This window comes from Schistocerca americana, chromosome 4 (genome assembly GCF_021461395.2).
Source record: "Schistocerca americana isolate TAMUIC-IGC-003095 chromosome 4, iqSchAmer2.1, whole genome shotgun sequence".
NCBI classification, from domain to species: Eukaryota; Metazoa; Arthropoda; class Insecta; order Orthoptera; family Acrididae; genus Schistocerca; species Schistocerca americana.
Window position 1 is genome coordinate 614843074 of NC_060122.1, and position 21797 is coordinate 614864870.

The 21797-nt window shown below is 40.5% G+C and overlaps 1 protein-coding gene across 3 annotated transcripts in view; it reads left to right on the forward strand.

Moving 5' to 3' along the window:
• The window catches only part of LOC124612790 (neural proliferation differentiation and control protein 1), a 1069883-nt gene that overhangs the window by 661439 nt on the left and 386647 nt on the right, over positions 1–21797 (forward strand). For all 3 annotated transcript variants that reach the window (XM_047141189.1, XM_047141190.1, XM_047141188.1), the window contains exon 4: positions 4204–4536. In XM_047141189.1, coding sequence (XP_046997145.1) covers positions 4204–4536 — 333 coding nt within the window. The remainder of the gene's footprint in view (positions 1–4203; positions 4537–21797) is intronic.

Consider the following 21797-nt stretch of genomic DNA (forward strand, 5'->3'; position numbering starts at 1 on the left):
GAGAAATTTCTCTCGCTCGCCTGCATCAGTCCGCTATGAAAGTACGTACTGCAAACTTCTCGAGCTGTGCACTTTTTTCACTGTTTCCTTATACTTTTTCAATGAACATGCTCACGTCTTTTTGTTTTCAGCGTCTCTCAAGAATCAATCGGGTCACGCTCGTATCTCTCAAGAACTGTATTACTGCGTAAGAGCCCACACACACAGAACTGTACTCTTATGCTGCGACAGGTTCGACCAAAATCGAGTACGCCAGCTTCAACCCTTGAAAAGCAGGGTACTATTTCAACCTGTGTTAGAAAACTGTTAATATATACTTCATTGTTGCAAGAGGTATATCGATTAAGAAGCAGACGTACATTTGAAATAAGTACACAAAACTTGTGTTTGAATCACCAGTAGCTAAAATTGAACGTTTGTCTCCAATCTGATTGTAACTGGTATACATTATTTCATTTCGTGTTGGTCTCAATTGCTCTCAGATGCATTTGTTTTAAACGATGTATTCAAAAACGTACTTCAGCATTGAGGAAATGCTGAATAAGTTCGGTTCTGGAACCAGTTCACTTACTTAAAAAAGAACACATACAACGAGCCCGATTTCTCTTTTTCTTGCTGTTTTTCCTCCTTGTGGAATGCAGTGCAGGAGATCCGTGCGCGCTCGCACTAGTATGTTTTCGTCTATTTCGCGGCCATAATGCGACCCGTGTACAAATGCTCAACACTTCTAGGGGAAACTACTACTGCGCAAATGTTGCCCAGCAACAGTGGCTGGGAATTTTGCCAAACATGTGGCTGCAATTCGTATGTCTAGCAATGCTGTCAAGCAATAATGCCAGGCTATATTGACAGCTTGTCAGCAATACGTAACTTTTGTGGCGCATCTGAATGTACGTTACCTATAAGATAGGGATATACGTGAGAGGTTTTTGCTCTGAGAGAGCTTTGCGAATAATGCGTGTCGTGTAAACAGCGCTGATAGTCGAGAGGGAGGTAGGAGGGGGGGGGGGGGGGGGGGAAGGGAGGAATCTCGGTTAGTCGCTCTCTACGAGATCAGACGTCCCGTGTAGGCTGCAGCTTCCACCTCTCGAGAGCTGCTCCCCGTAGCTCTGAGACAAGGAAACTACACTGGCATTGTCGGGAGAGCTGAGAGGATCGGAGAGTGCTCAGCGGCCGTATTGTGCCCCAGGTTTGTGCCGTGTTTCACAATTTGTACGCTACCAGATCTTGGTAATGTATTTTGCCGTACTCATGTACAAATCAAATAAAAGTACCCGCGAAATTGCGTGTTTGGAACCATAATATGTGGCCGTGGCGTGTTTCTGAGCGAAGAAATCGCTCTCGTTTTACCTCCTGAATGATAATCACGAGCGATTAGTCATTTTCGAAAGTTCTAGTCGAAAACAATGCTACGCAGCAAATCGCATATATAAACTTCATAGGCACGTTATATAGAATTAACAATCAGATACCACGTTAATACCGATTATGAATGACAGACTAGCGCTCTATTCAATGCGCCACATCACCACCCTAGCGAGTCGCTCTGCAAATGTATACGGGCATTGGCGGGAGAGCTGAGGCTACTGTCGCATTGGCTATGCGCTGTGAGTGAACGTCAGCCATGTGATGGTAAACAAAAGTAATAAAGAAAGCTATCAGGAAGTGCATTTAATTAGTCTTTGAGAGGAAAGGCCAGCGTTATGGATTGACTTAAGGAGCAAAGTTTGATGGCTCTATTGGCTACCTCCGCAGAAGAAATTTACCAAAGTATTCACAATTCAGGGAACCAGGTAAAGCAGTTTTATAACATAGATTACTCAACATGGAGAAACAAGTAAAGCCATTTAGAAGGTAATAGTTTTGGAATTCGGGAACTTGGCATTTAACTTCAAGTTATACAGTTTTATCTATAATTTTAAATGATTTGGTATTTCTTGATTATTTTATCATATTAGATGTGGAAGAAAAAAACCTTTAGGGATTTACGAGTGCTTCCTCGAGTCAATACAAGTAAAAACGCGCAAATAAGTGTAAGTCTGGAAATGCTTCATTTATCATATATCCGCCTTGTTAGGATTTTTGAACTTCTATGGGTATCAAGATGAAATTGGTGTAATGTTATTTCATCGTAATTGTTACTTTACCAAATATGAAAGAGAATAATCGTAGCTGATGCAAGAAATATTAGTATCTCCAGCAGCCTGTCTTTAGCTGTAACGGATTTACGTATAATAGTATCTAGGTTGGCAATTTTGGGCCCAATTATAAAGAATATTTCTTCCATCTCCATTGCTGTCACTCTCGTGTAAGTTCAATATTGTTGTGGATTTTACATCACAAGCTCTACAATGAGATTCTGACATGCTCCAAAATCATCACGCCACCTGATCTGCTCTCTTATCCAACACGAACACAATCTTTTCCATTTTTCATTCCCACGTAAAGTGTTAAAAGTGCAGCTGCAACCCGACGGCCTTCCATCGCAACCTCTTCCTTCACGCGTAGAACTTCGACAGAAAAAAATCTTGCGGAGAGTGATGTCTCAGCTGTCACAGACACTCTCACCCTGCAGCGTGTAAATACACTACTGGCCATTACAATTACTACACCACGAAGATGACGTGCTACAGACGCGAAATTTAACCGACAGGAAGAAGATGCTGTGATATGCAAATGATTAGCTTTTCAGAGCATTCACACAAGGTTGGCGCCGGTGGCGACACCTACAACGTGCTGACATGAGGAAAGTTTCCAACCGATTTCTCATACACAAACAGGAGTTGACCGGCGTTGCCAGGTGACACGTTGTTGTGATGCGTCATGTAAGGAGGACAAATGCGTACCATCACGTTTCCGACTTTGATAAAGGTCGGACTGTAGCCTATCGTGATTGCGGTTTATCGTATCGCGACATTGCTGCTCGCGTTGGTCGAGATCCAATGACTGTTAGCAGAATATGGAATCTGTGAGTTCAGGAGGGTAATACGGAACGTGCTGGATCCCAACGGCCTCGTATCACTAGCAGTCGAGATGACAGGCATCTTATCCGCATGGCTGTAACTGATCGTGCAGCCACGTCTCGATCCCTGAGACAACAGATGGGGACGTTTGCAAGACAACAACCATCTGTACGAACAGTTCGACAGCGTTTGCAGCAGCATGGACTATCAGCTCGGAGACCGTGTCTGCGGTTACCTTGACGCTGCATCACAGACAGGAGCGCCTGCGATGGTGTACTCAACGACGAACCTGGGTGCACGAATGGCAAAACGTCATTTTTTCTGATGAATCCAGGTTCTGTTTACAGCATCACGATGGTCGCATCCGTGTTTGGCGACATCACGGTGAACGCACATTGGAAGCGTGTATTCGTCATCGCCATACTGGCGTACCACCCGGTGTGATGGTATGGGGTGCCATTGGTTACACGTCTCGGTCACCTCTTGTTCGCATTGACGGCACTTTTAACAGTGGACGTTGCATTTCAGATGTGTTACGACCCGTGGCTCTACCCTTCATTCGAACCCTGCGAAACCCTACATTTCAGCAGGATAATGCACGACCGCATGTTGCAGGTCCTGTACGGGCCTTTCTGGATATAGAAAATGTTCGACTGCTGCCCTGGCCAGCACATTCTCCAGATCTCTCACCAATTGAAAACGTCTGGTCGATGGTGACCGAGCAACTGGCTCGTGACAATACGCCAGTCACTACTCTTGATGAACTGTGGTGTCGTGTTGAAGCTGCACGGGCAGCTGTACCTATACACGCCATCCAAGCTCTGTTTGACTCAATGCCCAGGCGTATCGAGGCTGTTATTACGGTTGTTCTGGGTACTGATTTCTCAGGATCTATGCAGCCAAATTGCGTGAAAATGTAATCACATGTCAGTTCTAGTATAATATATTTGTCCAATGAATACACGTTTATCATCTGCATTTCTTCTTGGTGTAGCAATTTTAATGGCCAGTAGAGTACATCCGACATCTGCTCTATCACGATTCTCAGACACTTACTGAAAGTACTCGCAAGGAGTTATCAGACAGTATCTACCAGCGAAAATTCGCCCCTAGTGTAAACAGTTCTTCGATAACTATCTGAGAGTGCGAAACTGTGTCAGGGCAAAAACCTCTCACGAGTATTGTGGCCCTTAGAGTGTGGTGAGAGCTGGTCGTAACAGTGTCCTCTTTGGTGTTGCAGACGTGGACAGCGGCGAGATGCAGGCCGGCTCGGACATCACACTGCGGCAGGACTCTCCGCTGCTGCAGGTGGACGTGTCCCCCCTGCGCTTCCACCTGCAGCCGCCGCCGGCAGCGCCGCTGCCCGCGCTGAACGGTGGCGCCTCTGGTGGCCAGGGGGAGCGGCAGCTGACGGCGCCGCCCAAGCAGCTGCTCGAGCCGGAGGAGCCGCAGGTGTGGCAGAAGCAGCCGCTGCCGCCTGAGCAGGAGCCGCAGCAGCTGCAGCAGCAGCAGCCAGATGTCCGCACCAGGCCGCTGCCGCCTGCCGACGATGGCTCAGACCTCTACTTCATAGGTAACCCTGCGACTCTTCACTCTGCCCCCGCCCACTTTGCTGGCATCCATTTCTCTCCTCCAAAACACGAACCATGTCGGTAGTAGCTTCTAGGGTAGAGCTCCTATCGTAACAGAGAGGAAATGCAATCCGAAAACAAAGGAAGTAGGTTACAGTACGCTTGTTCGCCCACTGCTTGAATACTGCTCAGCAGTGTGGGATCCGTACCAGATAGGGTTGATAGAAGATATAGAGAAGATCCAACGGAGAGCAGCGCGCTTCGTTACAGGATCATTTAGTAATCGTGAAAGCGTTACGGAGATGATAGATAAACTCCAGTGGAAGACTCTGCAGGAGAGACGCTCAGTAGCTGGGTACGGGCTTTTGTCAAAGTTTCGAGAACATACCTTCACCGAAGAGTCAAGCAGTATATTGCTCCCTCCTACGTATATCTCGCGAAGAGACCATGAGGATAAAATCAGAGAGATTAGAGCCCACACAGAGGCATACCGACAATCCTTCTTTCCACGAACAATACGAGACTGGAATAGAAGGGAGAACCGATAGAGGTACTCAAGGTACCCTCCGCCACGCACCGTCGGGTGGCTTGCGGAGTGTGGATGTAGATGTAGATGTAGAGGCCTCTGCAGAAATTTCTGACACATAAAGGAGGAGTTTATTTTCATCGTCTCTGAACAATGATGAATATGCGTTATCGGTTTTTGGGAAAATTTATCCATTCCAAGAAACAATCACCCATACGATACCCATCCCAACATCTTACAGGCATCATCTCATCTACGCAAACACCGTGCAGACATCCGCTCCTAACAAGTTCAGCCTTCAGGTGCTTGAATGACTGACATTGTGCCTCATTTTCTGTATCACATTATCTGCCTACAGCCGTATTCTCTACCACCTCATGAAGTTCCCATGTGTTCCCAAAACTAAGACTCCTTGAACTGTCCTACACCTCCCACCATAAACATGAATCTCGGCAGACATTAGTATTCCCAACCCTTGAAAACCCTCAATTACTGCCACACCTGTATCAATACATCTAACCATCTGTTCCCAAATTCTTCAAACACTCCTACAAAGTAATTTTAACCACCTCACATTCCCAAACTGTCAAACTATCACTGACACCTAACCACCTCACCAAAACTAACATACGAGCGGTAGTCATAAACTTTTGAATGCTAGCTCAAAAAATTTGTCTGCTACCGTGAAACTAGCAGAAAGTGTTAATCCTTCTCACCGAGCGAAATGGCACGGTGGTCAGCACAATGGACTTTTATTCAGGAGAGCGACGCTTCAAAAAGCTCTGAAACGCATGGCCGATTTCCTTGCACACCCTTCCTTATCCTTTTCAGTTTTGAGCACTTATTAAAAGTGCAAATGGGCTACTATTGTGTTTGTATTAATGCTAGTTAAAAATGAATGACTCTCAAAACTGTTTTTGAAACTGTAGTGAATTTTTTACAAATAGTATAACACATGATTCTTCAGACCTTAAGCAGGACAACTGCACATACAACTTTGTAGCTTCTTGTTGCTTTATAACAAAGAAAACAGTCACATAAATTATACATAGTTCACATATTTGCTGTAGATTTCAATATAGGTCAAAATGACTACTTGGTATCAAATCTTTTAACAGTTGTAAATAAACAATTCGAAATACTTAAACAAAATTACCATAGAAAAATTTTTCAAATTGTTCTTCCTTTTCCTGATATTATCACAAGGATAGGTATTAAGTTGTAATTTTAACTTGTTCTAATTTAATTTTAATTCTTGTGGAATGTGTAAAGAAATTCCTGTCAGGACTAAAGCAAAAGAAATCCGTACAAAGATAAGGCCTCCGCAGCCTTCGGACCGAATTGGCCGCCAACCCTTGGAATGAAGTCAGAAAAAGTATAACAGCCCCCCCCCCCTTTCCACTGACGTAAAAAAGGTCAGCAGTGAGTCTCGAGGTATCGTATGTGATACCCAGAAGTTTAAAGCTCATAAATCAGTTATAACATTAATTTATGGTTAGCTATTAACTTAGGCATGTCTGTACAGCTTTAATACGTTATTAAAGCATGTGAAAGCAATTGTAAGATATGTGTTTACCTTTATTTCACCATATTATGCAGTTACAGAATCCGATGATTACAATAAATGCTGACACCTCATGGCGTTCAGCGAAAGGATGAACAAGTGAGCTGTGGAAGTACGATGTGTATCGTATATGATACCACATGCCAGAAAAAGTTAAGCTATGTGTGTGTGAGAGAGAGAAAAAAGTAAAACCTGTAAGTATCGTATGTGATACCTCGGCACTGAAGAGGTTATCTGAGCTTGTACTCCGTCTCTAATGACTTCACTATCAACAGGACGTTAAACGCCAATCTTCCCTTAATACTTCCTTACTTCTTCATCCTTCAATCCTTGATTGTAGAAGTCTACATTTTGCTTGTTCAGGAAACGTTCTACCACGAAAATCACCGCACTCCTATCCTGGAAATGTCTGCCACACAATGGTTTCCTGATTCAAGGAAAGAGCAATATGCTAAAGGGCTCCTTGGTAGGGGGATATGGGAGTGAGACCAAAGAATCAGCATGTGTGACTGTGTCCTGTCCAAAATGAGCTGGGGAATTATCGTGGAACAAAAACAACCCCTCGTACAGCTCCCTGCAAAGCTTCGCATTGACAGCCTCCTGTAACCTCGCTTGGAATGTCCTGTAGGCTGCCGCTGTGGCGGTTTGCCCCTTACAAGCGTAATCTGTTATCATCACTCCATGATAGTACCAAAAAAACAAAAACGCTTGTCATCTTGTGCGATGATGGTTGGGTGTCCGCCTTTTTCGGCAGTGCTCTGAGAGGCAGTCAAATGAAAACGGACACCCGCCACAGCAGAACAATCGAATGGTTCCATCACCAGACGCGTTAAGACGTTTGTCATCCCACAGAGAGTTCAGACGATCAATTCCTGTCGGAGGCTGACGGATCCACAACGGCACCAACTCCTTCACTTTCTCGTCCGCCGGAAACCGATGTCCACGCAGGTCGCCAAAGATGTGAAAATCACTTGGTGAATCACACTGGCTAAACCTGGCTAAATGGAGGATGATGCAGTGTTTCCCTACCAGATCGCCGAAACCCAGCCTTCGTCCAGTTGCAGTGCGGGGGTGGGCGTTATCGTGCAAGAGGATGATGCCTTCCGACAGCAATCCTGGCCGTTTTGAATTTGTGGCGCGTCGCAGTTTTGGAAAGTGTCTTCCTAACGCTGAGCATTGACTGTTGTCCCACGCTCAAGGAACTCGACGAACAGAAGCCCGCTGCAGTCTAAAGAGGTTATCATGACCGTCTCGGCTATCACGCCATTTTCAACTGATTACAATTATTTTAATAAAATTGTGTAAGTATATGTTGGATGGCTTACACCTATCTAGGTGATTTTTGCCTTGTGTTTTGGATGTTACAAGACACTGAGGTGACGAAAGTCATTGTATACCTCCTAATATCGTGTCGGACCTCCTTTTGTCTGTTGAAATGCAGCAACTCGACGTAGCAGGGAATCTGGGTGGTCAAATAATACGCTCGAGTTGTTCAGAATGTTCTTCAAACCAGTCGCGAATAACTGTGGTCCGATGACATGGTACATGCCATCCATAAAAATTTCATGATTGTTTGAAAACATGAAGTCCATGAATGGCTGTAAATGGTGTCCAAGTAGCGGACCATAACCATTTCCGGTTAGTGGCCGATTCAGTTGGAAGAGAGGACCCAGTCCATTCGGTGCAAAACACAGCCCACACCATTATGGAGCCACCAACAGCTTGCACAGTGCTTTGTTGAGAATTTGAGTCCATGGCTTCGTGGGGCCTGCACCACACTAGAACCCTACCATCACCTTTTACCAACTGCAATCGGGAGTTATCCGACCAGGCTACCACTTTCCAGTCATCTAGGGTCCAACCGATTTGGTCACGAGCCGAGGAGAGGCGCTGCTATTAGCAAATGCACTCACGTCGCTCGTCTGCTGCCATAGCCCCTTTAACGCCAAATTTCGTCGCACTGTCCTAACGGATACGTTCGTCGTACGTTCCACATTGAATTCTGCGGTTATTTAACAGTGTTGCTTGTCTGTTAGCACAGACAACTCTACGCAAACGCCGATGTTCTCGGTCGTTAAGTGAAGGTCGTCGGTGACCGCGTTGCCCGCATCTCGTGGTCGTGCGGTAGCGTTCTCGCTTCCCACGCCCGGGTTCCCGGGTTCGATTCCCGGCGGCGTCAGGGATTTTCTCTGCCTCGTGATGGCTGGGTGTTGTGTGCTGTCCTTAGGTTAGTTAGGTTTAAGTAGTTCTAAGTTCTAGGGGACTGATGACCATAGATGTTAAGTCCCATAGTGCTCAGGACCATTTTTTTGGTGACCGCGTTGTCCTTGGTGAGAAGTAATGCCTGAAATTTGACATTCTTGGCACACTCTTGACGCTGTGGATCTCGGAATAATGAATCCTTAACGATTTCTGAAATTCAATGTGCCATGCGTCTAGCTCCAACTACCATTCCGCGTTCAAATGTTAATTCCCGTCGCGGGGCCATAATCACGCCGGGAACCTTTACAGATGAATCGTCTGAGTACAAATGACAGCATCGACAACGCACCGCTCATTTATACCTTTTGCATACGATACTTCGCCATCTGTATGTGTGCACATCGCTATCCCATGACTAGTCAATTAAGTGTATAGCGTCCTGGAAGGTTTTGCTGAGATTATTTTTCAGTGTTATTGCTGCTGGAATGCGTTAGTAGTATACATATGGTTCTGACCTTTGTATTTGCGTCCACACTCAAGACGGCAATGTGCTGCAGTACTCTCATGTAGTAGCTACATTACCCTTCATACTGCCAAAGGCATCTCTTCAGCAAGGTAGGCATGGTCAGCCGCAGCAAGTGTGGATATACGTGGCCTATGAGGCGAAGTGGGGAAAATTACTGGTCGTGTAAGACAGTCGCCAATTGTCTGTGCTTCAACAATGAAGCTAAACTGGAGCTGATGGTTCACCGCGACCAAACTAAGGGAATTCTCCATAGCCCTCATGGACCCATCGTAAAGGTGATCTCATACGTGAATAAGATGGATGACAGGAATTCCAGCACCGTGGTGGCTTGTGCGACGAACCCGCGACAAAACCGTCGTCACCACAGCAAGTCCATAGGTAATAAGACCTACACGCATTGTGACGTGGATAGTAGCAGTTGCCGTGGAGAATGGTTCACACGGTCGTCTGTCTCACCCCACGCTGGCGAGTCACTCGCCAGTTCTAATACTTGGGTCGCTGTCAAAGTTTCGTCATTCACACCTTCAAGTGGGTGTACCTATTTTATAACAAATTTCCGACGTTTCCGATCATATGTCCATCATGACCTTGTTAGCCCGTTATTCTCTCAGGGATCGTTTTCTGCAGTTTATTCCCATTTACCAAAATCGTCCTTTTCTATTATGATGAGGATGAAATGGATGAGGACAACACAACACCTAGTAGTTCCCGAGCGGAGAAAATCTCCAACCCGACTGGGAACCGAAGCCAGGCTCGCTTGCATGGGAGGCGAACCCAGGCTCGCTTGCATGGGAGGCGAACATGTTACCACCAAGCTAAGCAGGCGGACTACCCTTCGCACTATCTTCGGATGAATAGCTAGTAAAACAAGCTTTCGTACCCATTTGCTGCTGATAGAAAAAGAACCTTTAGCCAGTTTTTGTAAATGTTTTAAGTAATTCAGCATTAAACCGTGAGAGACGACCCTCTAACCCTGCATTGTCATATTTGCAGCATTCCTTGTTTTCATAATTATCCGATTCTGTAGCTGAACTGCCATCGGAGGACCCGGGTTCGATTCCTGGTAACGCCAGGGATTTTTTTTTTTTTCTTGGTGGGAGGACTGGAACGGGGGCATTTAGCTTCGTGAGGCCGACTGATAAGCTGCCTAACCGAGAAGTAGCGTCTCCAGATCACAAAAACTGAAAACGCCCCTCCAAACCGCATCCAGTGACGCTATTGGCAGAGGATGACATGGGGGTCGGTTGCTACCAATGGGTCCGCCAGGGCATGTGGACTAAGATTGTTTTCATAGTTAATGTTTGCTGTGCTTTCTTCATTAGTTGCTATCAAATTACCTGTAAATTCTCTCCTACTTCTTCTTCTTTGTTATTGTGCCGTAATATTTCTCACGTTGTTGTTGTTGTTGTGGTCTTCAGTCCTGAGACTGGTTTGATGCAGCTCTCCATGCATTTCTCACGTTATTAGACTCATAATTATCCCCTTCATCAACTCTGGAGAACGGGAGGTATAAAGCTGGAGCAGGATAAAGTTTCAACATACGTTTCGGGGGAAGATTCAGCGGTTTACTTTTCAGACGCGAACCAGCCAAAATTTTCGACCAGACATAGACGTTACCAACTGAAAAAATCGACACGTTTACAAGCATTTACTCATCTTTTTGTTTCGTCTAATTGTTTTTGTATTATACGAATAAAATTTGACTCCTAACTTTTTCGTTGTCTGCAGTGGTTAGCACAACTCACGATCGTACAGCAGATAATTATTTTTCACTGAAAAGAATTAAAAACGCACTCTAAGAACCCCTCAATACACTGATACCTGAAGCGTCAATCTACACTTAATCGCAATCACGGATGAGAGATCGCAACATTTGAAAACTGCAGCGGAAAGTTGGAATGCCAGCAGAGGATCGACTCTTGGTGCAGCGATTTGCAGTTGACCGTGAACATAAACAAACGTAATGTATTGTTCATAAATAGACAGCGAAACCCAGACACAAAGCCACCGCCGGCCGGTGTGGCCGAGCGGTTCTAGGCGCTTCAGTCTGGAACCGTGCGACCGCTACGGTCGCAGGTTCGAATCCTGCCTCGGCCGTGGATGTGTGTGATGTCCTTAGGTTGGTTAGGTTTAAGTAGTTCTAAGTTCTAGGGGACTGATGACCTCAGATGTTAAGTCCCATAGTGCTCAGAGCCATTTGAACCATTTTTGAACAAAGCCAACAAGTTAACAGGAGATTAAAGAGATAATTCAGTCACTTAAAAATAACAAATCATCAGGAGAAGACCAAATCATGGCAGAATTATGGAAAATGCAGGAGAAAATCTTATTGCAAAACTCACAGAAATTTTACATGAAATCTGGAAAACTGAAAAAATCCTCTCAGATTGGAAGACAGCAATCATACATCCTCTGTGCAAAAAAAGGAATTAAAACAGACCCCAACAATTATCGTGGAATCTCTTTATTGTCAATAACATACAAAATTCTGTCTAAAGACCTACTAAACCGAGCAAGACCTCAGCTGGATTCAAAACTAGGCGAATATCAAGGTGGATTCAGGAAAGATCGATCATGCGCAGACCAAATCATTAGCTTGAAAAACTCGATGAAATATTAGCATAGTACTTCAGACAAAAGTAATGTCATCACGTTTATCGACTTTAAAAAAGCATATGACAGTATAGACCGAGAATCCCTTTTTGACTCGTTAGCAGAATTTGGATTAGATCAAAAGACAACTAACATCATAAAAAGACACTCACAGAGACCAAATCCAAAGTCAAATTTATGGGAGAATTGAGCACAGAATTTGAAATAGACACAGGAGTACGACAAGGGGATGGACTGTTCCCAGTGATCTTCAATTGCGTTCTTGAAAAACTTGATGGACAATGGAGAAAAGCAGGTGCACCAGCACGCCGACTGGGGCCAAAAGGTAAGGGCATGGAATTAGACTGTTTAGCATTTGCTGGCAACATGGCACTGATCGCCCAAGACATTACCGATGCACAGAAACAGCTAGAATTATTACAAAAGCAGGCAGCAAAAATAGGATTACAAATTTCATTTGAAAAAAAAAACAAATTTTATGACTGACATCAAAGATGCGCCTTCTGATCTCAAAATTGGTAATAATTACATCTCTCGAGTAAAAGAATTTAAATATTTAGGTGAATGAATTGCAGAAAATTTTAATGAAAAGAAATCTGTCAGATCAAGAGTCCAGAAAATGGAGACGGCTTTTCAGTTAAGAAAAAACGCTTATAACAAAAAGGGTCTCTCGTGGAACTGCAAAATACGACACTACACAACAGTAATTACCCCCGAAGCTCTCTACGCATCTGAGACACTAAACCTTCAACGCGGAACACTAAAAGGGGAATTAGAAGTGAAAGAACGTAAAATAATGGGGAAAATCCTAGGACCAAGAGCTAAAGATGGTGAGCATTATCCAAAACTCAATGCAGAAACATATAAAAATGTCTCCAAAAGAACAGACGCAATGCACATGAGAAGAATCAAATTCATGGGGCATTTAGAAAGAATAGACTCAAACAGGTTAACGCACAAAATCCATACATTTTTAAAGAACAAAACTACAAGACCGAACTGGTACAAACAGACGGAAAAAGACCTGAGAGAATTAGGGTCTCCAAATCTACATGACAGAAATAAAATCAGGAAAATCACAAACGCACGGGGATTTGAGGAAGAAAAGAGAAAAACTAACCGACATACGTGGTCTACGCAACGAAAGCTAGCCCATTCGTTGTTTATGAGGAAATACTGGGCTAAAAGGAAGGCCAACAAATGCTTATTACGCGTGGTCCTAAGTGATCTATCCGCGAAGAACAAGAAGGCCTGAAGGATTCACTATTGTATGACTGCACAATTGCATAACAATTAGTGAGATCAGTTACCCTCAAAACCGCAATGAACGCAATTGTTTATGAAAGTAGAGGATTACTGCGCTGTGGCGGGGTCGGCTGTGACGTCACAATACACCCCGTGTGAGACCTACAGTGTATTCTAGTAACTGTGTATTAAAACATTTACGGCTGGCTAGCGTAATTCGAAACATGTTTAAAATCACTTCTTTATAGGCAAATCCAGATTCCGTTTGCACAATGATGATGGCCATTGAATCTTCTTGAGGGATGGCAATAGTGGGATTGGCGGGACCAGACTGCTAGGACCATGATGGCAATAGTCCCACGCCAGAGTTTACTACGGCGCGACCCATCACTAACGCTCTTGCTTAGGGAGCGGTTTCATACAATATGCACCTTCTGTCAAACGTTATGTAATTACCCCTTTGAAACTCTAAACAGCTTCTGGTTGCTTCAGTTTATTCAGGTCCCATCTCCATTATTTCCTATTGTTTTGCAGTCTGTTCTGTTTTAATCTTCCATCAAAATTAAATTGCCGTTAACCTTATCCATCTAAATAATTTCCTTTATCTCACCATAAATTCTTTCAATCTCTTCATCATCTGTGGAGAGAATTGGCACGTAAACTTGCACTACAGTTGTGGATGTTGCTTTCATGTTCATTGTGGTTATGATAGCGCCTTCACAATATTGTTTATAGTACTTCAATGTTCAAATGTGTGTGAATTTCTAAGGGACCAAACTGCTAAGGTCATCGATCCGTAGACTTACACACTACTTAAACTAACTTACGCTAAAGACAGTACACACACCCATGCCCGAGGGAGGACTCGAACCTCCGGCGGGAGGGGCCGCGCAATTAGTGACATGGTGCCTCTAATGGCGCGGCCACTCCGCGCGGCTATAGTACTTCACCTGCACTCTTATTCTGTTATTCATTCTTTGGCCATTCCTGCTTTACACCTCTTTGGTTTTGTGTCGATAACTGACCTGACCTAACGCCCTTTTCTTCCTGTTACCCCTCTTCACTAACTCCTACTAGTCTAACTTCAGCCTATCCATAACCCAATTTAAGTTTTTGAACTGACCTACCCGATTAAGGGACCTGACATTCCACCATGTGACCTGTGGAAAGTCAATTCTGTTTCTCCTGTTGACTACATCCTCCTGAGTGGTCTATGCCTGGATAACTGGAAGGGTTACTACTTTATCTTATCTTACGTGACGGTGTTGTGATCATTACTGTGGTATGTGTGCCAAACAAATAAATTTACAGCGAAAATGATTAAATTTTAGAACACAACCCCACTGGTACACCCAGCAGATAATCCTCGTCATACTCATAATAGCATACATGTAACTGTAATGCACCTGGTGAATAGCATGCTGTCAAATTCGACATGCTTATAACTATTAGTAAAAACGGAACACTAAGATTATTTCATAAATTTATAAGATAGCTGCTGACCTCAAGCAATTCCATACAACATGAATAAGTTTACTAAAAAATATTCAACCATTTCCATAATCAAAAAAGGTTTGTTTAAAAATGAAATGTAACCATTTTTTCCTTGCAAATTCTTACTACTCTACAGAAATTTTGAATAGATATCGTAAGGGTGTGTTTTTCGATTACAAATGCAACCCATTACTCGTATAAACAGTTAACTAGTCGCCTTTTTTATATTCGGGAAAGTATTAGGAATATCTGCAATATATTACACTACACTGAGGTATTGTAAACATTAACTATGGGTATGAAGGAAAGTAACTAACTCACTCCACTAATCTCTTTATTTGTTTCTGTTAGTAAGGTCTTTTGATCCATTTTAGATTGCTTTTCCTTGTTGCTCAAAATAATCTTACTTCGCATCTCATGTACCCTGTAGTTCTTTAAGCTTTATCATGATAATCTATGAGTTCATTAGTACCTCCCATGGTCAAAACGTTCGAATTTTACTTGAGACACTAATCTCATCCTACCTTACTTTACAGACAGAACATCATGTGACCACTTTTTCATTGAACATGTGGAAAAAGGTCAGTTAAAAGGACGAAGTAATGCCTAAAAGAGATATTTAATTTCATTTTCTGGTAGTCTTTAATATCTTACAAAGAAATAGAAAGAATAACAGCTTATTCTGTTTAAGAATCATTAACTACTCACTTGACTCTAACTTTGCATTCACACATCATCTGTTTCAGCAATATGTACCATCACTAACAAACTGTGAAGAAAATGAATAATGAAAGTTGAACAGAGAAGTAGATTATTTAACGTATCTTAAAAACAAAAGCTAGTGCATGTAGGTAAATATATGACACAAGCAGAATATTTAAGAGTTCTCAAGCTTAAAGAAACCTATGTAAGCAATAATTTAAAAAAAAAGGCATAACGATAGCCAATAGTCAAACAGACTGTTTATAACTTATATGGCTAACATTCTTGTGTAGGTGAAGACTTCTGAATAAAGAGCAATTGGTGCATATTTACAACTTACGTTGGCCCTCTAATCTATCTACCTATTATTTCTGTATTCTAGAAGTTGCTTTATATGGATTTTCTCGAAGAAAGAGACTTTAAAAGTATCTTAAATCTCACAAACTACTTATATGAAAAAATCCAGTTACATAAAGAACCAATGTTTTCTGTGCTAGAGATAACATTAGATAATGCCTTAAAAGTACTTTTAATTTATACTTTTAATTTATTTTGTGTTAAAAGTTTGCAAATAGATTAAAGGTAGCATTAAAGTAAAGCAAAATATACTTAAATGTCAAAACAATCAATATCTTCATTCCTGAGTCTAAGTAGCAGAAAAACTTCAAAGAAGTCAAATTTCTCATAGAGTGGACTTTTATGGGTAATGTGTCCATGATAGGAAGTGTTTATTTTTTTGAAAGCCTCTTCAACAAGGTAATGAGTGAACACTTGTATGGACACTTTCTTGCTGGCAGAATTATAAATTTCTATATCACTGGATTACAGTTTACTATTAAATGAAGTGAATGCTACACAGCACTTAATTATTCTTGAGTATCATTAATATTTTCATAAGATAGAAGTTATTTCCTCACATTAGGTGAGGCTGTGTTTCTAATTTTACATTTTTTTTGCATATAGTCATCACAAGATGACTATTTATAAAGTCACATTGTATACAAATATTTGGTATGTTTCATATTTGTATGCCAAGGTTTAGTGACCCACTTATTTTCCACAAAGGCTAATACATAATATTTTTTATTATTATTTATTTGCTATTTTCTTTTAATCTGTTATCTATATAAAAGAATGGATCAAATGTTGCCCATGAAAAAAGCATGAATAAAGCAGATAATATTTTAAAATGATTAAGAATGTGTTGTTAACAACTAAGCATTATGCCATTTAAGGAGGGGGGGGATCAACATAGAATAACTACATTAAAACAAAAAATAAGAATGACTTAAGATAACGTTTTACATACTATCATTTGGCCATCTGGTGCACAGATATCTGACATCTGGAATCCAGAAGGCACACACTACTAGACTATTACACTATGCAGTTTTGTAATTTATGATCTTGACTACGTTACTACAGCACTGTAACAACAGCTCTATGCTACACTAAACTACTGTACTTGGTATGAGAACCAACCTGGATTTCTCATTTGCCTCAATGCATAGCCTCTGGCGCACTGAGGTGCAACTCCGGATTCACAGGGGCTGTGTTTCTGTGCCACTCAAGTTACAGAGATTGGGAAATCGCTGTCAGGGTCTCCTGATTTCATGGTGTTTTTCTTGGTTGTCTCTTAGCCACGTAGGCCTGCAGTTCATAAGCTGATATCTTAGCTGTGAGTGAGTGCATGTTATGCCACAGTTCCTCATTTCTTATTATATTATAGACTGTTGTATTTCCAAATTCATTCCTGTCCTGGTCTGTAATATCTTGTCTTATGGCACACTCCCAAATGACGCGTGCTGGGATGCTGATTGCTCCACGTGTACAAGTGTCTGGTGCACTGTTGTGTTTATAGTAAGTAGCTAGGATATGGGATATGTCCTGACAGCTAGTGTATAGCGCACTTGGTCAGAAGGAAGTATGTCACTCTCGTTCTTTCTTTTATGCTAGGTAGGCAGTTGTAGATTCTCCTCCTTGTTTCTGCCCTGTCCCAGATTTCTTACAGTTCTCTATCAATGCATGTTTTTATTTTCGTATTCGCTACAGCTCTTGTGCCCAGTATGTCCTTTATCTTATGATATTCGTGCTTTTTGATCCAGTATTGTGCAAATTTGTTTATTACTGACAGGTCTAGAGGTACCAAGCCTAATATCGCCAAACCTCATTCATTGTCGTTCTGTAAGTACCAATCAGGCACAGGAGTACATTCCTCTGTGTTCGCTGCAGAGCCTGTGCTATCCTTACCATTCTGGCTCTAAGCCCAAACACTCGACCCATAGCCCACAATATAGAGTAAGATTGCGTTGTGGTATGTTCTTATTGCATTTAGTGGCAGCTGAAAACATCTTTGGCTAATTGTTGCTATTTTATTAGGATTTTAATTAATGTGCATGATTGTTTGGGGCATTAGAGGCCTGTTCGGACAGAGTTTTTCTTAGTTTATGAAGCCGGCTGCTGTGGCCGTGCGGTTCTAGGCGCTTCAGCCCAGAACCGCACGACTGCTCTGGTCGCAGGTTCGAATCCTGCCTCAGGCATGGATGTGTGTGATGTCCTTAGGTTAGTTAGGTTTCAGTAGTTCTAAGTTCTAGGGGACTGATGACCTCAGATTTTAAGTCCCGTAGTTCTCAGAGACATTTTAGCCATTAGTTTATGAATGTTTTGCTTTTCATCGATTTTAATACCGATTTATTTTCACGGGTTGATCATTTATCCAGAATGTGGAATTTCTCGTTTTTGATAAAGTTCCCTTTAGTAAAATAATAAAAACGTAGACTGTTTTGTGCACTGCTATCGTTAGTTATGCGACAGTTGCTTAGTCTTTCAAGAACTTCCCTGCCTTTTTCCTCTAGTTTAGCCCTTGTGATAGCAGATACTACAGTTAACATATCATATGTATAGGCGATGTGGCTTCTAGTGTTTGTTATACTCTGAAGCTGATTCAGTAATGACTCTGTCACAACACCCCAGAACTCTTGACCACAAACAGAGCCCTGTGGGCAGCCTTTGATGATGTCTGTCACAATTTTCTTTCCAGGACATTTTAATTGCAGTTGCAGTATCAAGTGTCTTCTGTCATTTCTTTAAGACGACATCAAGTAGGGTCAGCATTCCTTTAAATTTGTGGGCAAGTTGTTGACACTTAGTTGAATATGATCAATTTCCTCCATGACAGGAAAATTGATTGTAAAGCCTAACAAAGCGTCTTATTGCTGGGGTTAACGCATGTGTATCCTCTAATTTAGCCAGTCTCATTTTCACATATTTTTCACATATTTTATAAACAGACAGTGGGTCCAACAATGAACTTCTTCCATTTTTCATGTCATTTCCATCACTGTTTCTACCCTTTTCATAATTCCTGTTGCCATCTATAGGTTATATGATCTGTGTGTTTTCATAATCTTCCTCTATTAGCTGTTGCATGCTATCACAATCCACTACTATAATGTGTTGTGTGGTGTCACAAATGCATTTATTGCACTTTCAGTGTTTTGTGAATTTGATGGTATGTCCTTCTTTAAGTCTTCCTTGTCTAGAGGTGGGGATGCTGTCTGTTCTTTGTTTTCCTTTATTCTTAGCCACTTCCAGAAATTCCACTCCTTTCCATTATTCTTATTACTGGCCATATAGTATACAATAAATACAGCGTATAATCCTTTCAATTAATACACACATTTATTTACAAGAAAAGAATTTAATTTGGGTAATTTTATTAGACTACATTGAGCCACTGGTGTATGGACTGTCTGTTACTTATAAATTCATTCTGTCTTCTATGGCTGTGCTTATTTCTTGATTTGTTGTTATGTATATTATAACATTTAGGTATGTCACCCTGACAGCTTACAAAAAATGTGCTCAGTCGATATGTAGACAAGGAATATACAGTGAGATGTTTGTTTTTGATAAGAACATTACGAATGATCTCCATTTATCCCAGATCTTGCATCAGCCTAACAGCATCCTTTTGTAGAACCGGTGATCTATTCAAGAGTGCCTTTACGATTTTGTTTATTTATGGTAAACTGATGTTGACACAAGAATATCACATCAGTAATCTTTTGCTGAAGTACCTTTGAACAATCTTCAGCAAAAGATTACTGATGTGATATTCTTGTGTCAACATCAGTTTACCATAAATAAACAAAATCGTAAAGTTAATGTTATAAACTAAACACATTAGCATTAAGCTTTAAATGGGAAAAAGGAGAAATGTATGGAATGCAGTAACACTGGAATGTATGAATCTTGTAATTATAATTGTAAATGAAAAATGAGATTATGGTGCATTGTGAAGCTCTATTATGCTGGCTGTCATACAAAAACAATGGTTAACTGTTTTTTGATGGTTTTAATTGAAAAACTGATTTAAATTACTATTTATGACTTATGATCAGTCTTAAATTTCGCCTTTTTGAAAACTTTTAAAGACTAGTAGTTTAATAACCAATTTTATTTTACAAAATGCTAACAATAAATAAATAAGCAATGCCTAGTCTGTCATAACTGTGTTATCAGACTATGATGAGAGCTTAGTTATGTGTCTAAGTGAGAAACTGACAAATAAAATATAAAGGATAAGCAGCAGTATTTCAACAGCAAACTGTTCAGAATGTCAGTGGGAAAATTTTGACTGGTTTTATAGTTGACAAGTATCATGTACCAAACATAAACCCCAAATTCGCATATTCTTTGATAAATTCACTGTTACTTCTGGAAATAGTTCCCTAAATAAAGCAGTTGAATCTCAGACTAAAAGTAAAGACACCTGAAATGCCACTATATATGACTATGTTTGCTTGGAATCATTAGATATTTAAAATAAACAATACAAGTAAATGATCCATGAATACTTTCATACTGAAAATGTTATTACAGCACATTAAGGAAAGTCATAAATAACTATGAATGTGTATAGTATTCTAAAACTGAGAATTCATAATATCACATTGTCATTATGCTTATAGATCACCATCATAAAAATGATATTTATGTTAAGGAGAATTATAATATTGTAAATGGCAGTTGGGATTTATTAAATATTTTTAGCAGTCGATTTTCAGTTGTGACTGATGACTTCAATGAACCATTTCATAACAAAATAACAGTTGGTTGACTATGCAGGGAATTTCGATTTAATTTAGAGAAACTGAAATTTTCCAGTTCTCTTGTGATTACATACTAAAAGAAGAGGCTTTTATATATACAAACATTTGTTACTATTTCAAATTTTTATGGATGCAAAATAATTTCACAGATAAATAATATATAATGTCTAAGTATCTGCAGATTTTATCTCAATTTTTTGTCATATATTTGAGCAGAGCGAAAGCAAGACACCCTGTAAATTACAACTGCCATTTTGTCCAAATTTTCATAGTTAAACAGAGTGGAACAGGAACAAATGAGTATTAAATTAACCAGTTGGAAGTATATTTTTGTAAAGAAAGTTTTAATTGATTGAAAGCAGTCAGATTAATAAAAAAAATTGCACTAAGTGATTTGAGAGAAAATTTTTATCATAACTAAATGAAGAGTGAGAAATGGACAAATAGGCTATCAAATTGATTGAAATGAGGTGATTTCAGGTAAAATTGCACAGTGAGTTTTTGAACAGATTTTCATACCAAAACAAAGACTCAGAAATAGACAAATGGTGTATCAAACTAACCAGCATGGAAACCTTTTTTGTAAAAAAAGGTTAACTTGCTTGAAATTAATCATGATAATTAAGAAAAATTAAAGTAGTGACTTAAGGGAAATTTTTTTTCTAAATTTTCATAGTCAAATGAAGAATGGGGAAGTAAACAGTAACTAAATACTTAATTACTGATTTGAGGGAAAACTAAATTATTTCATGGACAGCTGTTGCTAGTTGTCATATAGATGAAGTGTCAAGAAGTCCATCTGTTCAAGGACCAGATATTTCCCATCCAAAAAATTACATTGGTTGAGAGATTGTGAAATTCTGTCTTTCATGTTGGAGAAAAATGAAATAAATATCAAATTATACATAAACTGAAATTTTCCTACTTTCTATTATTTATAGAATGCTTCCTGAACAAAACTTGAGCATAAAACAAAAAATTCTGAAAAATGTTTGTTGAAATGATTTATCCAAAAGTAAAAAGTAAAATAGAGTTGAGAAACATTTGACAAATCTCACACACTGTACATGATTCTGAGCATCATTCAAATGCATAACAATTTTTTTGATTATTTAATTTGTTATTTTTAGAGAAATAATTTAGCAAAACATTTTCTGTTTATTTTTCCAGATGTTTATATCTTTTCTCCATTTCTACAAGACTGTTAGAGCTAAATCAATTGGATCATTAAACAAGTTACTGTATAATTTACAAACTGCTGAATAAAATACAAAAAT